General features: G+C 21.2%; 1 protein-coding gene across 3 annotated transcripts in view; it reads right to left on the bottom strand.

Annotated features, from left to right (window-relative positions):
- Nucleotides 1-16,356, bottom strand: part of LOC122498832 (serine/threonine-protein kinase 32A) — a 56,416-nt gene that overhangs the window by 29,453 nt on the left and 10,607 nt on the right. Inside the window, exons 1-3 of one of the 3 annotated variants that reach the window (XM_043606784.1) lie at nt 14,974-15,067; nt 14,356-14,443; nt 7,640-7,977 (exon numbers count right to left, since the gene is read on the bottom strand). In XM_043606784.1, the coding sequence (XP_043462719.1) occupies nt 7,640-7,688 (49 nt within the window). In that variant the 5' untranslated portion in view covers nt 7,689-7,977; nt 14,356-14,443; nt 14,974-15,067. Of the gene's footprint in view, nt 1-7,639; nt 7,978-14,355; nt 14,444-14,973; nt 15,068-15,340; nt 15,400-16,356 lie in introns of those variants that run through there. The other 2 variants (XM_043606786.1, XM_043606785.1) reach the window with 2 other exon arrangements.

Genomic DNA, 16,356 nt, shown 5'->3' on the forward strand with positions numbered 1-16,356 from the left:
AATAGGATAAAAACTTTTATTTTATGTCTTGTACACCCCGATAGGAAAGAAAATACGTGACTTGAGCAAATTACGTTACACACAGCAGGGAATAAAGCTCTAAATTATTTTATGCTTTTTCGTTAAACAAGTTTCACAACAAGCTTAACGTCCTCCTTTTTTATATACCTCCATATATGCGTCGTAGAAAAGGACCTTGTTTTCAAATTTTTAGCTCTATATATATAAATCATCTTGTAATTTCTTCCTCTTTGCCATATAAACTCAATGGGAAATTTCAACTTTTGATAAAGTAACAAATATTATTCAAATGACTTGAAAAGTATTTCTAATAATTTTCTTTCGTCAAATATATTGATAATAAACATCGAAACTTTATATATACACGAGTTGAAGAGTATTAAAAGCTTACGTAGTTTACGATTTAATATCATTTGATCCCTTGGAAGCTTTTAGCCTGACATTAATGGAGTTAGTGTCCTAATATTAATGTAATTTATTCTGATCATGGGAAATTGACAACAATATATAGTATATACACGTGTTAAATTTAATTCGAGTGTTGAAATTTCATTATCGACAATTTTGACGATTATCGATTCAAATTTTAATTTTATTTCGTAAATTATTAGATTAGAGTAAATTGGAATAAAATTTATAATTTATTTAAATTCAAAGCGATTTATAAAAATGGATCGCCTGTATTTTTATAACCATATCAAGAAAATGATTTAAATCTTCCGTAAAATTATTTTTAAAGTAACATTTTGAGAGTAATTCAATGGTCAGAAAATATTCTGACTCTTATTTGTATTTTTACTTTTCTTCAAAAATTGATAGAATTTAAAATCCATTCGCAATATTTTGTAGAACATATTTTTGTATCCATAAAAAAATTGTCGAATGAAAAAAAATTGATTTTTACTATTTTTGAATCATTTTTTTAAAAAAAACATTGTTTTTAGGTTCAAAATGCAAAAAATACCATTGTTATTTAATTTTTTTCGATGGAAATTCACTTATTTATTTTTCTAACTAATTTCCCATAATCTTTTTATTTTTTTTATTTTAAAAAATTATGACTTGAAATTAGATATTATAGAAAAATAAACAAGTGAATTTCCATAATAAAAAAATTAAATAAAAATAGTATTTTTTTTGCATTTTCAACCAAACAAATTTTTTTTCAAAAAAATGATTCAAAAATAATAAAAATCAATTTTATTTTCATTCGCCAATTTTTTTGTTGATAGAAACATATTTTCTACACAATTACGGATGTATTTTAAAATCTATCGATTTTTATGAAAAATAAAAATTCAAAAAGGGTTATAATACTTTCTGACAGATTTTATTTTACGGTTACAGACTTCGCACTCGATAATAATTTTTAAAAAAATAGCAAAAAGTAACTATCGAAAAATTAAACTTGACGACCAAAAAAACTCGTTTTAGACAATTCACAAAACTGACAAAAATTCCATTCTATATTTTATTTTCATGACTTTTTCCGAATTTTCCAGCAAAAATATTTACTTCTTTCTTATCCTGATGCTAATAAATTGAATTCCTGCAACGAATTTTATTATTCACGAAAGAGTTTAAATATTTATAAAAATAATTTAATTCTTGCTAAGAATGTTATGATAATTTTAAATAATTAATTTCTTTCGACTAATTTTTATGCAAATTCTAATTTAAATAATTTAATTCCCAAGAAATTTTTATTATTCATGAAAAGAATTAAATTCTTACGAAGATTTTTACAAAAAATTTTTTTAAATAATTGCGAAAAGTTTTTAATAATAATTACATTTTACAAAGAATTCTATTAAAATTTTTGACAATAATTGAATGTCTGTGTGGCATTTTATTACTTTTTTTTTTGAAAATAATTAAATTCTTGCAAACGATTATATTAGAATTTTTAAAAATAATTGAATTATCAACAAGAAATTTATTACATGTAAAAATAATTGAATTCTTGTGATGAATATTGTTATTTATAAAAATAATTGAATTTTGCAAAGAATTTTATTAAAATGCCTCAAGATAATTGAATTTTCGGAAATAATTTTGTTATTTATCTTTAATAATTGAATTCTGTCGATGAATTATTTCTATAAATAAGTGAATTCTTGGGAAGAATTTTATTAAAACATTTGCAAAAAATTGAATTCCGGTGAAAAATTCTAATATTTTTGTAAATAATTGAATTCTTTTAAAGAATTTTAAAAAAACATGGTTTTAAATAATTGATTTTTTCAAGGAATTGAAATTAAATTTTTAATAATAATTACAATTTTTGAGGAATTTCGGTAAAATTGTATATTAAAAATAATTGAAATCCTGCGATAAATTATATTATTCATGAAAATAATTGAATAGTTGCAAAGAATTTTATTAAAATTTTCAAAAATAAGTTCCTGAGAAGAATTTTATTATTTATGAAAATAATTGAATGATTGCGACAAATTTTATTAAAATATTTAAAAAGAATTGAATTTCTGTGAAAAATTTTGTTATTTTTGAAAATAATTGAATTCTTCATAAGAATTTTATAAACATTGTTTTAAATAATTAATTTTTTCGAAGTATAATAAATATTATGAAATTTTATTTTAAATAATTGAATTCTTGTGGAAAACTTTATTTGTGAAAATAATTGAATTTTTCTTAATTTAAAATAGAATTAAAAAATAATTGAATTCCAGAGAAGAATTTTATTATTTATGAAAATAATTGAATTCTTTCTTCGAATTTAATCGAAAATTTTTTTTTTTAAATTATTTTCCATGAAAAATGTTATTATTAGTGAAAGTAATTGAATTATTGTGAAGAATTAGTGTAAAAATTTTGTTAAAATTGATTTTTTCGAAATTTTGTTAAAAATGATATTCTAAATTAATTGAATTCCTGTGGAAATTTTATTATTTATGAAAAATACTAAATATTGAAAATTTGATTATAATTTTTGAGAATAGTTTTTTGATTTCTTGTATTCACGAATTTAAAGTAGTGGAAATTCTAAAAAAACAGAAATAGTAACTTTTCAATTAAAAAAAACAATTTTTTAAAAAACTTGAAGTCAAATTAGTTATTATATTAAAACATTAAATTCAAGAAAACAATAGAAAATAATACTTTCTCATGTAAAGGGAATGTAAATCAAATATTCACTCAATACCAAAAAATTAAATGCAACGATAACAATGATGTAATTTATTATTATTATCGATTGACATGAAAAATAATTTCGATAAGCATTTTATATTGATGCATCGTAAAAATTGACGATAATCTCACGGTACTTTAGTATTAAAGGGAAAAAAATTTTTTTTACCAGCTACTAAAGCAGAAATACGACAAATTTGAATTTTTATACACGAAAAAGGCAAACAATCACTTTCTAAAAAAAAATCATTAAACCACACTCTTTATAGGCACACTGTTAATATTGGAAATCCATTTAAAGTTTAAAGCCTCAATTTCGTTTCCTTTAAAGAATTTCTTGCCGGAACAAGAATCCCATCAAGGCTTTGAAGTAAATTAAAAATAAAAGCATAGTGTGTAAAGAATTTAAATCTCTTTTCTATTCACTGATGATAAAATCTAGCAGTAAAAAAAAGCTTTTAAACACAAACATGGAGAAAATAATTTCGTTTTGGAATTATTTTAACTCTAAATTTAATTGTTATTAAATATTAATTATTAATTATTGGAAAATATCCCAAAAATGTTGAATGTCTAGAAAGGAAATCCTTCAGGAATTTGTCTAATTATTTTTACTTAATTAATTCAATTAATTTAGTAAAAAAAAAAATTTAATTGGAAATATTTGTAATTTGATATCATCTCTAGAATTACTAGTCAAATAACTTATCTGCTTCATGATATCATTTCCTGGAGAAATGTCACCTTTTATTTTTTTATTAATTAGGTGAATAGAATGTTATAATTATTTAAATGGTTTTTATATACAGTTTACACTGAAATAGTTCCTTCGAACTTCTAAATAGTTAAGCTGGCACTCAATTTTCTCCTCTGAATTTCAGAAATCTCAATATTTATCGGAAAATCCAAATGAAATATTTCGTTAAAAATTCCATAAAATTAACCTTTAGACTGCCGGGGTTTGATCGACTTTATTAGACATATTATGTTCATAATTCATAAATAATGTAATGATAAGATCCAAACTCACGTACAGCTTATACTTAGGCTTTCGCCGGTGGTTAAATTTTTTTTCCAGAAATTGATCAAAATATCGTTTGAAATTTGTTACTCGCAGGATTTCGGGGTCGCTGATTACGAATTTAACATCAGATTTTAAAAATTCAAAATGGCGGATCCAATATGGTCGATTATTTTTAAAAAATCAATCGAAATCGCTTGAAGTATCTAATTTTTGTTTGCCTCAAAAATTATTAAATTACCACGAATTCCCTAATACAAAATCTTCAATTTTTTCTATTTCTGACAATAATTTCTTTTTAAATAACTTAATAAATTAATTAATTATTCAATTATATACAATTAAAACATTTTCAAATAATTCATTAATTAATTTATTGAAATTTGGTAAAATCTTAAAAAATAATTAAAGCTTGATAAAATCTTTTGAAAATAATTGAAATTTGTTAAAATCTTTTTAAAATAATAATTGAAATTTGTTAAAATCTTTTAAAAATAATTGAATTTTGATAAAATCTTCTAACAATAATTGAAATTTGATCAAATCTTTTTAAAGTAGGTAATTGAAATTTGTTAAAATCTTCTTAAAATAATTGAAATTTGTTAAAATCTTTTTAAAATAATTGAAATTTGTTAAAATCTTTTTAAAATAATTGAAATTTGGTAAAATGTTAATAATTGAAATTTGATCAAATCTTTTTAGAATGATTGAAATTTGATCAAATATTTTTAAAGTAATTGAAATTTGTTAAAATCTTCTTAAAATAATTGAATTTTGTTAAAATCTTTTTAAAATAATTGAAATTTGTTAAAATCTTTTTAAAATAATTGAAATTTTATAAAGTCTTTGAAAAAATAATTGAAGCTTGATAGAATCTTTTTAAAATAATTGAAATTCAGTAAAATTTTTTTAAAATATGTGAAATTTGGTAAAATGTTTTTAAAATAATTGAAATTTGATCAAATCTTTTTAGAATAATTGAAATTTGATCAAATATTTTTAAAGTAATTGAAATTTGGTAAAATCTTTAAAAAATAATTGAAATTTGTTAAAATCTTCTTAAAATAATTGAAATTTGTTAAAATCTTTTTAAAATAATTGAAATTTGTTAAAATCTTTTTAAAATAATTGAAATTTTATAAAGTCTTTCAAAAAATTAATTGAAGCTTGATAGAATCTTTTTAAAATAATTGAAATTCAGTAAAATTTTTTAAAAATAATTGAAATTTGTTAAAATCTTTTTAAAATAATTGAAATTTTATAAAGTCTTTCAAAAAATTAATTGAAGCTTGATAGAATCTTTTTAAAATAATTGAAATTCAGTAAAATTTTTTAAAAATAATTGAAATTTGGTAAAATGTTTTTAAAATAATTAAAATTTGATAAAATTTTTTAAAAATAATCGAATTTTTGAAAAATATAAAAAAACAATCAAATTTCTGAAGAATTTTAATTAAAAATTTTAAACATGATTCTTTTCTCCAAAATGTTAAAAATAATCCTATAAAATTTTTATATTTGTACTATTTTTTGTACCTATATGTATTTAAATATTCCGATATATATGAGTAATTAAAAATATTAAATTTTAAAATATTAAAATTAAAAAATTCTAAGGCATTTTTTTGCAATCTTTGGCAAAAAAGTAGAAAAAGTCGTAGTTTTTAAAAATAAGTCGAATAAAGTTGACATTTTAGATAATAGTCGAAAAAAGTCGAAAAAGTCATAAAATCCAAGGCCTGTAAATAGATATAATGAACTTCAAAAGGTTTTAATTTAATAAAATTTCAATTCTGAATGAATTTAATTAGAAATTTTAAAGAAGTTAGAATTTTGAAAAATTTTATCAATTCAAATTCTTCTGAAATTAGTTAAAATAATAAATATTTAATTAATTATTAAAAATAATGAATTTATAAAAGAATTTTAGTTAGAAACACTAAAAAAAGTTTGAGAAAAATAAAATGTTCACTGAAAAAAATTAAAAAATATATTTCCAATTTTTTCATTGACTATAAATAAGTGGTGCACTAAATTTTTTTACGTTTTCGAACCACTGCACGTGACAGGTTCTATTGATTTTCTACTTTATTATAAATAAATAAATTATCAAATTCATTTGATTTCAATGTAGGTATTTATATTAAATAGTAGAGGTGTGCAAAAAGCTCGAAACTCGATCAAATTTTTTCGAGCTTTTTTTTCTAGCCGAGTCGAGTTTAATCAGTTCAAGCTCGAGGCGAGTTCGTAAGCTGTATAAAAACCTCGAACAACTTCGAGCACTCAAGTGAATTCGAATATTCGCCGCACATATATGTTATAATTAGTAAATTGAAATAAAATTCGAAATTGAAAAGTTATTTAATTTATTCGAAATTGAAAAGTTATTTAATTTATTCGAAACATAGAATAAATTTCATAATTTTCCTGTTATTAATAATTTATTAATAATTTGAAAACTCGAATCTTCTCGAGTACTCGATTTCACTCGAAAAAATACTCGAGTACTCGAATTCACTCAGAACTTGAAAAAATTCGAGTACTCTATACATCGAGTTGAGCTCGACTTCCTGCGTGTCAGGAAAAAAATGAAGATTTCTGAAATATTGAACAAATTTGCTTTAAATTTATTACTCGAACCATTTTAAATTTTGAAAAAATAACACTAGATTGGTAACTATAGTGACCCTGAAAAACCTCAAGTAACCAATTTCAAGCGAATCTATAAATGACGCCTATAGACATCAGTGACAAAAGGGTTAATCAATCAATTTACCTTATTTATACAAAGTTTCAGAAAAATCCGTTTAAAATGCTGAGTTTGGAGAGAACGAAAACAGCATTTTTAGTACAAAAATCTTAAAAAAAAAAAATTGTGATAATCGAATCTAATCATGTTTTGCACATTTTGTCTAAATTCTACCGAGAAAGATACATATTTCTACTAAATTTGAACACAATCGGTCGTCAAATAGTTTGTTTTTTAGAGCAAGAATTGTAATTTCGTTAACAAGCGTAACTAATAGGGTTCCGTACGGTACACCAAGTGTATAAGGAACCCTAAAAATGACTGTACAATTATTTCTTTGATGAAAAATTTGCTTTCACATAAATTAAAAAAAAATTATACATATAAAAGTTTTTCATTAAATGTTTAGGAAAAAAAAGTATAGTTTTAGGGTAAAAAGCGTGAAAAGAAGAATAAAAAGTAAAATATTTGTGGAGTGTTAATGAAATTCCATTCAACCAGATGAATTTATTTTCTCCATGAAATTTCGTACTTTAAAAGTTGTAGATAATTTTTTTTCTTTTACTATTTAGAAAATTATATTTTCATTATAAAAGCGATTTGAATTCTATCGAATAAAATTGTAAAAAAAGAATGTTCTTTTTTATTACGAAAGATTAAAAGAACAAAAATAGAAGAAGATTGCAACTTCTTACCTTCCTCTCCAGTAGTTGGTAGGTTTCTTGCGGATTGCTTTGCACCCATTTTCCTAATAGCTCTTCACGATAAAGTGCGAGCTTTTCGAAAGTGGTACCTATTTCCTTGTCTTTCAATCTTACTTGCTCCCAGTAGCTTAATTTCCACATTTTCTCTTGTACTTGCGGAAACCCACATTTCAACGGCTGAATTCGCTTCAAGAGACAACTAATCCCATTCAGAAGCTGTGAGCTTTTAATTCCACTTCTGTTTTTCATCCATTGTGAGCCCTTTTCGTTCAACTTTTATACAAATCTCCATATGTTATGTATGTATTCAGTCGTGAATCATTTTCCAGCTGAAAAAAAAAAAACGTAAAATGATCAATTTCAATAATTAGAATATTTCACACCTCCTCTTTTTTTATTTAATTATATAGATAATTCAGGAATTTTCGCAAAAAATAAATGTCAGCATTAAATTTCATAAATTAAGAGGAAATTTATATGAAAGCTTTCAATTAACATTAATTATTTAGTGATTTATTTTTGTTTTCCAATAATTTTATTCAATTTTATTTTTAAAATTCTTTCACAAATAAAATTATTTGATAATACAATTTGATCTTCATTTATCACATATTTTTGTGCTGGCAATTATTGAAATAATAATCAATTGCATTGTATTCCTTAATATTCATTTTATGAATCAAAATTTATCGGCAAACTCGGATCATGAACACGTTTAATTTAACAAGCTTTAAAAATCGCTAATTAACAACTAATGAACTGGAGGAGATAATTCAATTATTATTTAATGTCTATTAAATGTAGTTTTTATTTTCATATTTCGCTATTTCTTTCTTCTTATTATATTTAATTTAAAATAACGATTTTTAATAGAATATAACATTTTGTCCATTGTGTATGTATAATAATTAAAAAATGAAATAAAATTCAAAAATGTAACAAAAAACAGAATATATCAAAAACTTTAAAAATTTAAAGATGGATTTTTTAATAATAAAAATGTACACGGAGAAAATTTATTCCTGATATTTTACTGAATTCAGTTTGGTAAAATTGGAATGAAAGGCCAAAACAGAAATTTTAGAAGAACACGCTTCAAGTATGCTTTATATAAACATCAATCGATTCGTTTTCGTGCCAGAAATATAATTTTGACAAGAATTAATTAAAAATTTCTATAAGGAAAAAAGTTATTTAAAAACATACAAATTATACATATTAATTTGAATTTTTTTTCACCACTTGTGAGAAAGATTCAAATAATAAACTATTGTTGTACAAAACAAAAAGTGATATTTATATTAATGAATGATTTCTAAATATATATTTAAGATCAATTTATAAACTGTTTTCAAATTATGTTTTTATTATTACAAAGGATAGATATTCTAATAAAATATAATAAAAGAATTATAATTTATACTGAAATTCTTATTTCAAATTTTTAAGTTAAAATTTAAAAAAATTTTAAATAATATTTGAGGATATTAAATGAATTAATAGAAAGCTAATTTTTCTGAAATATTAGATAATATACTATTCACATTTAATTGAATAAATTATATTCAAAAAATGGTAGGTAGTTACTTTTTCTAAAAAATATTATCTTATCCTTTTTGTCTAAAAAAAGCGATTTCTAATGAAACCTGTTTTTAAAAAAAAAATTTTCTAAAAAGTTATGATTTCTAATATTTATTGTAATCATAAAATTTTCATGAAATCAAAATTCCATAATTTTGATAAAAGTTAGAAAATTGTTAAAAAATTAAGATTAGAAAATAGAAACTATTTTGCTTATTTTCTGTCTTTCAATCACAATTTTGTTTACAAAATTATGAGTTTCTTTTTGAAAAAGCGGAAAATTTTTTTATAAAATTCCTATTTTTATCACAAATTTTTAACAAAATTCTACTCTTCTTTGAAAAAAAGAAATAATAATTTGCATTATTTTCATACCAAAATTTCCAAAATAACTTATATTTGTTAATTACGATTTTTAACTGGATTATTTAAAAATTTTGTTAACAAATTTGCATAATTTCTATTTTCTTTTTACAATTTTTTAACAAAATCTCAAGTATTGTTTTAAAGAATTAAAAAATTTTCATAAATTTTATTTTTAATCATATACCAAATTGATCGTCATTACAAAAGTTGAATATTGTTAGAAAAAAAAAATTTGAAAATTATCTTTATTAGAAAAAGAAATTTTTAGAAAATTACCTTTATTAAAAGATAGAAAATTGGAAAATCACCTTCATTAGAAAAAAGATTTTTAGAAATTAATCTTTATTAGAAAAAAAAAGTTTTAGAAAATAAAAAATTAGAAAATACATTTTAGAAAAATTGTATCCCAAGCCAAAAAAACTAAGTATGTTATTACTATTTTATATGTTCTTTTGTATGATTTAAAAACATTTATTACATATTTAATAATTAATAAGTGTTTAAAATGTTTTAATTTAATTAATAATTAAGTATAAGGGTGATTCTCCAGAAAGATTCATTTTTATTATAGTTGGAAAAAAAAGAAAACTTTAATTTCTTAAGTTCTAAAGCATTAAAAGTTGTAGCAGGTGTTTTTTCAAAATATAATAAGACAACTCTGTATCATTCAAATTAAAAAATTAATAAAAGGAAGTAAGTTTTTTCGATTTACAAAAATAAAACTTTTCAAAATTAACAAATATGGAGAAAATTAATAAAAAATAATTTTAATTAGTTTTTTAATTTAAATTTCACCAAAAAAATGTATACCTAGGTTTATTTTTCACTGACACTCTGGAAAAAATATAGTATTTCAAAAATTGGAACCTAAAAGGAGCCACCATATATGAAAAAGCCAAATAGCAATCGATTTTCTGCAAACTTAAAATGCCTTATCATGTTCGTAGATGACTTTTATAGTAAACAAATTTTAAATAATTTATATCTATTAATGCTTTGTTTTTAATTTGGTTCAGAGGAATGACGACTCAGGTTGTGAATCGCTAATTGAATCTCAATTTAAATATACATTTATTTTTACTGTAAATAATGTTATTTGACAAAAAATTATATCAGAAATTCCCAATATAGGTGTTGATTGAGTTAATCGGTAGGATGCTTAATAAATATCTCCCCCTACATTAAAAATATATTGAATATTATTATTCAACAGGTCAGAGGAATGAAGAGCAACTAGAGGGCAAAATTAAATCCCCTTCGGTGAATAGCATATAAATTCGATTTTATTTATATTTTGGAGAGATCTTCTACAACCTCATAGCTCTTTAAGAAAATATTGATTTATCCTGAAAACCAACACGTCAGGCAAGTCAAGGAAGTTTTACCGAACTATTCCTAAAATACTAATGCTCAGGAAGGAGGTGTTCGAAATAAACGTTAATTTCTGTTTAATTCATATTAAACGTTCAGTTTGAACTGTTTTCAAACTGTTATAGTACTAGCCATATCTATATAGTTAATAGATATTATGCCACTATATCTCAACTTTATAGAAAAATTCATTTAATTCGGTAAAATAAAAGGAATAAATCTTTTCCGTGTATAATATTAATTTTCAATGTTTTCAACCCATTATTTTTATGGCTAAACTAACAGTTTTTCTCTTCGTGACTTTGATATCGATTGCCTCTCACACGCATTCATTATTCTTAAATAATTTATTAAACTTTTAAAATTTCCTTTTTTCTATGTTTCTTTAAAAAACATTTTGCTTTTTTCTTCAAAAAAAAAGGAAATAAAAATAAATGTTAATCGTTGGCAATTTTGTTTAGTCAAATATTTTCTAAAGCAGTTAAAAGTTAAAAAAAATTTCAAAAATGTTACATTAAAAATTAAGAATTAAGAAAGTAATTAATCTTCGTATTCTTTAATTCATTCTCTATGCAGTTTGAAGTCAGTTTTTGTGTATGCTTTTGTTTTTTTTTTTCTTTAAAAAATATTGTTCGACAAATCGAAAATATGCAGGTATTTTTTCATGATTCATAATAAAATAATATTAGAAATTAGAAAATTTAAAAACATGATGATTAACAAATGAAAAATAATTTTTAGTTTATAAAAAATAGAAAATTTGTTAAAAAATTATGATTAAAAGAAATAGTAAATAAATACCCATTTTATGTATAATTTTTATTTCTCAATAACAAAATATTGTTCACAAACTCATTCTTTTATTTTGGGAAAAAAAAACATTAGATATTCCCGTTTCTTAATATTTTTGTAGAAAATTTTCAATTTTCATACCTATTTCTTAATTACAATATTGTTTTAATAAAATTCGAAGTTTTTTAAAAATAATGAAAATAATTAAATTATTTTCATAAATAATAACATTCTTCGTAAGAATTTTAATTATTTTTATAAAAATAGTAAATTTTTTTGTAAAAATATATAAAATTTCACAAACGAATACAATTAATTTTTAGAATTTTAATAAATCCTTCGAAACAATTTAATTATTTTTTTAATTACTTAAATAGTAAAAATCTTTGTAAAATTTCAGAAAAGAATTTAATTTTAAAAAAAATTTTAATATTTTTAGAAAAAATTAAATTATATTTTTATAAATAGTAACATTCTTTGCAAAAATTTAATTATGTTCAAAAAAAATTCTACGAAAGAACTGAATTTTTTTCTTAATTCGTTATAAAATTTTTCAAATGAATTCAATATATTACTACCTAAAATTTTAATAAAAAATTCAATAATTAAATGTTTAATTTCAATTTTCAATAAACACGATTATTTAAAAAATTTGAAACAAATTGTTCATAATAATTCAATTATTTTCAAAATTTTTAATTAAAATTATTAAAGAAACTATTATTTAAAAAAAAATTCAAAGAAATTCTTCGAAAGGAATTTAATTAGAATTTTCAAAAATTTTAACAAAATTCTTCGCGAGAATTCAATCATTTTCCTAAATAACAAAATAATTGTTCGAAGGAGTTCAAATATTCTCAAATTTTTTGATAAAATTCTTTGAGATGAGTTTTATTATTTATGAAAATAATTGAATTATTGAGAAGAAACTTACAAAAAAAAATTTGTAAATAATTGAATTCCTGTGAAATTTTTATTATTTATGAAAATAATTGAATTCTGTTTGCGTACAATTTTATTAAAATTTTTGTTTAAATATTTGATTTCTTTTGGGTAGTTTTATTAAAATAGTATAGAGATATTGAAAACTATTGAAATGAGGAAAATTTTCGAAATTAAAACTATATTCCAATTCATATTTTATTTTTATAAAAATAAATTTGAATTAAAAATTTTTACGTTGTATTGTTTTTAAAATTGTTGATTTTATTTAAAATTTTTCTTTATTATTTTTAAAATCGCTAATTTTATTTAAAATTTAAGTTGTATTATTTTTAAAATTACTAATTTTATTTAAAATTTTTTTTAAAAAAGTGAGTAAAAAGTTTGCCGCACGCGAATTGTTGCTAGTTAAGAAACTAATAAAGATATAAAAAAATTAGTGGCATCTAAATTGCATATTAAAATTTTTAACTTTCTTTAAAAAATAAAAAAATAAAATTCTTTTTTTTAAAAAATTTTATTTGATTTTTAATACGATATAAAAAGTTTGTATGTGAAGTTTTAAATCATTAACATATTTTTTTCGTTAAAGTTTGCAAAGAAATATGATTTTTTTCCCCACTTGAACGAAAGTGCTTGCAATTAAAAAGTACGATAAACGAATTTTGGACACGTTTTTTTCTCTATATACCTACTATTTTTTGTCTCTTCCATTCTTTTCCTTTTTTTTTACTGTGGTCTAAAAAAACAAATGAATAAATTGCTCGCACTCTAACAACAGCGTGAGAGAACAATGGAATTCAATTTTTTAAAATATCTGTTCCTTTTACTCTGAAACCACATACTGGTCACAATCACTTTCTACTACAATAAATTGGATTTCCATTTTTCTCCACACTGTATATATGTTTTAAATTTCAATGCAAAAAGTATCACAATAGCATTTTCCGACAGAATAATATAGTATTGTTATCATGAAAACTAACTTTAAATAATAATTTTTTTTTATAATTTCGAATAATTTGAATCGTATAAATTTCTCAATGTATTTCTTCCCCTTTTTAAATTACATAATATAATGCACTTTGCAATTTGAAATGTTAAATGGGACAAAATTTCCATTTGATCTCTTTCTAAATATAAATTAATAACTGAATTCTAAATATAAAAAATGTTTTTCAAAGCAAAAAATTTTTTAAAAAAAAGTAGATATAAGTGAATTTACTTTTTTATTGGTGAAAAAAAGTTTTTATGGAAATATTTAAATGGAAACAAAATAATTTCGTTCAAAACTTTAGGAACATACATAATAATATAATGTTGAGCAAATGTTATTCCCGTTGACAAGTTTCCAGAAGGTGATAAATAAATTAAAAACTTGTCTGAAACTTTTCAGATTATTTGCAAACATACCCGAAATGGAAATAAATTTATAAAATATAAATAAATTCTAAAAAAAAGCATTCAAAAATAAAAATTTCATAGAAAAATTTTCTTTAAAATAAAGTAAGAAAAAAGTACGTGTATTGTTCTTTAAAAGGTGACAATGGAAAATTGTTCTTATTTTGCTAATTAAAGGGAAAATAAAAAATGAAAGAACAAAAAAGCGAAATAAAAAACAAAATAGAGAATCGTAAAGTACAAAATGCTTCTACCTTTTACATTTTTGAAATAAGCTCTTGTCATTTGTCATGAATGTGCGTTTCCACCAAAATGAACTTTTTAAAAAATTTGAATTCCTTTCTTCAGTATTGCAATGAATTTCATTCGTCAATAGTATTTAAAAAGACAAAATTAAATTTCCAAATAAGTAAAAATAGAGAAATAAAGTGAACTTTTTTTTTTTTAAAATTAATAATCTATACCTAAAGATTATTAATATTTTAAAAAAGAAGTTCACTTTATTTCTCTATTTTTACTTTTAAATTTATTTTTGAATTAATTAAAACTCATTTAATTAATTAATATTAAAAATAAAGAAATTAATAATCTATTTAAAAAAAATCTATTAAAAATCGCAATGAATTTCATTGTTTCCATCAATAATATTAAAAAAAAAAAATATAGAAATGGAGTGAACATCTTTATCAAAAAATTAATAATCTATATATTATTTCTCTATTTTTACTTTTAAATTTATTTTCCCTTTTTAGATATTATTATTATGAATGAAATTCATTGGGATTTTTAAACGACTTTTTCCTTTTATCAAAATTAATAGATCATGTATTTTAATGTGTTTCCCAAGTAATCAAACTTTATTATCACGTTACTCGATTCAATAACAATTTGCCAATTTTCACGTTTCTGGATCATCATAAGTTTCCGAAATTGATTTTGTCCGGTGAATTATGTTTAGATTTTCCTACGTTTATCCTATAAAGCAAAAAAAAAAAAGGAAAATTGATGTATTTAAAGTTCGGACTAATTTATTAATTAAAAAAATAAATAATTTATTAATTAAATTAAAGAAAAATTTAAAAGTAACATTTTTAACACAAACAGAAGATGTCTTTAATGATTAATATAAAGCACGGAAAAAATCATAAAAAAGAAAAATAAAAAAAAAATTTTGTTTAATTCAAGTTCAAATGAGTTTTAAATTTTAATACTCTAACGCTATTTATAAATTCCCATTACCTCGTCAATCACATTTTGTTTTCATTTTTTTTTTCTTTCGAAGAAACTTTCACTTAAAAATGAAAAACAAATTTTGTGTTAACAGTGTAATAATTATTATTTATTATAAACAAATATCATTCGAAAAACAATTTTTTTTCAACTGTCATTTATTAAAAAAAAAAAAAAAAAACTTTCGTGCTGTTTACGTATCTTAAAAAGCACAGCGAGAATAATGAACCGACGAACATTAGCCGGCTGTGCGAGCCGCACTGAAGTATAATACCGCGCTCTGAACACAGAAAAGCCAGATATTCTATATGTAAGTTGAAGCTTGCAGCTTTAAAGCGTCTGCGCTAAAGTTAGTAACTTCTGAGGACCAACTCCTTTTGTCAGGCAAGACACATAGGTATACATATACAAATACATTACATAAACGTTAATACATAATTTATTTTCCAACTTATTTTCACTAGCTTTTCTTTTAATAAACTCTGCTTTTTGGCGTTTGTTTTAAAACTTTTTTTTTCTACTCCTTTTTCTGAATTAAAACTTCCACTTTTATTAAACATTAAACTATATCATTTCCAATTTATTGTAAATGTGTTTAAAAGTTTGAAAATCAACTCTCGGGGAATATTTTTGCACGTAAAATTTTTTAATTGAAATTTTTTTTTCTATTTCACTTTGCTCGAGTACTTTTCACTTGAGTTTTTTACTATTTTCGTTCAACAAAATTCCCGGCTTTGTTCTAATTTTTTCCGGTTTTTTTTTCTAGCATCAAATTTAAATTTATTTGATTTCGAATATAAATAAATCTACAATGGATTCAAAAATTTGAATTAGAGTTTTTATGAATAATTAAATTTTTTTGACGAGTTTCTTTAAATTTTTTGAAAATAATGTTTTTTTTTTAATAATTTTAATTAAAAATTTAGAAAATAATTGAATTAAATTCTTTCAATTTTTTAAAATAATCTTGTCTGTTCATAATTATAATTGAAAATTTGATTAATTTTATTTTATTAAAATGTATT

Source organism: Leptopilina heterotoma, unplaced genomic scaffold (genome assembly GCF_015476425.1).
Source record: "Leptopilina heterotoma isolate Lh14 unplaced genomic scaffold, ASM1547642v1 Lhet_16, whole genome shotgun sequence".
NCBI classification, from domain to species: domain Eukaryota; kingdom Metazoa; phylum Arthropoda; class Insecta; order Hymenoptera; family Figitidae; genus Leptopilina; species Leptopilina heterotoma.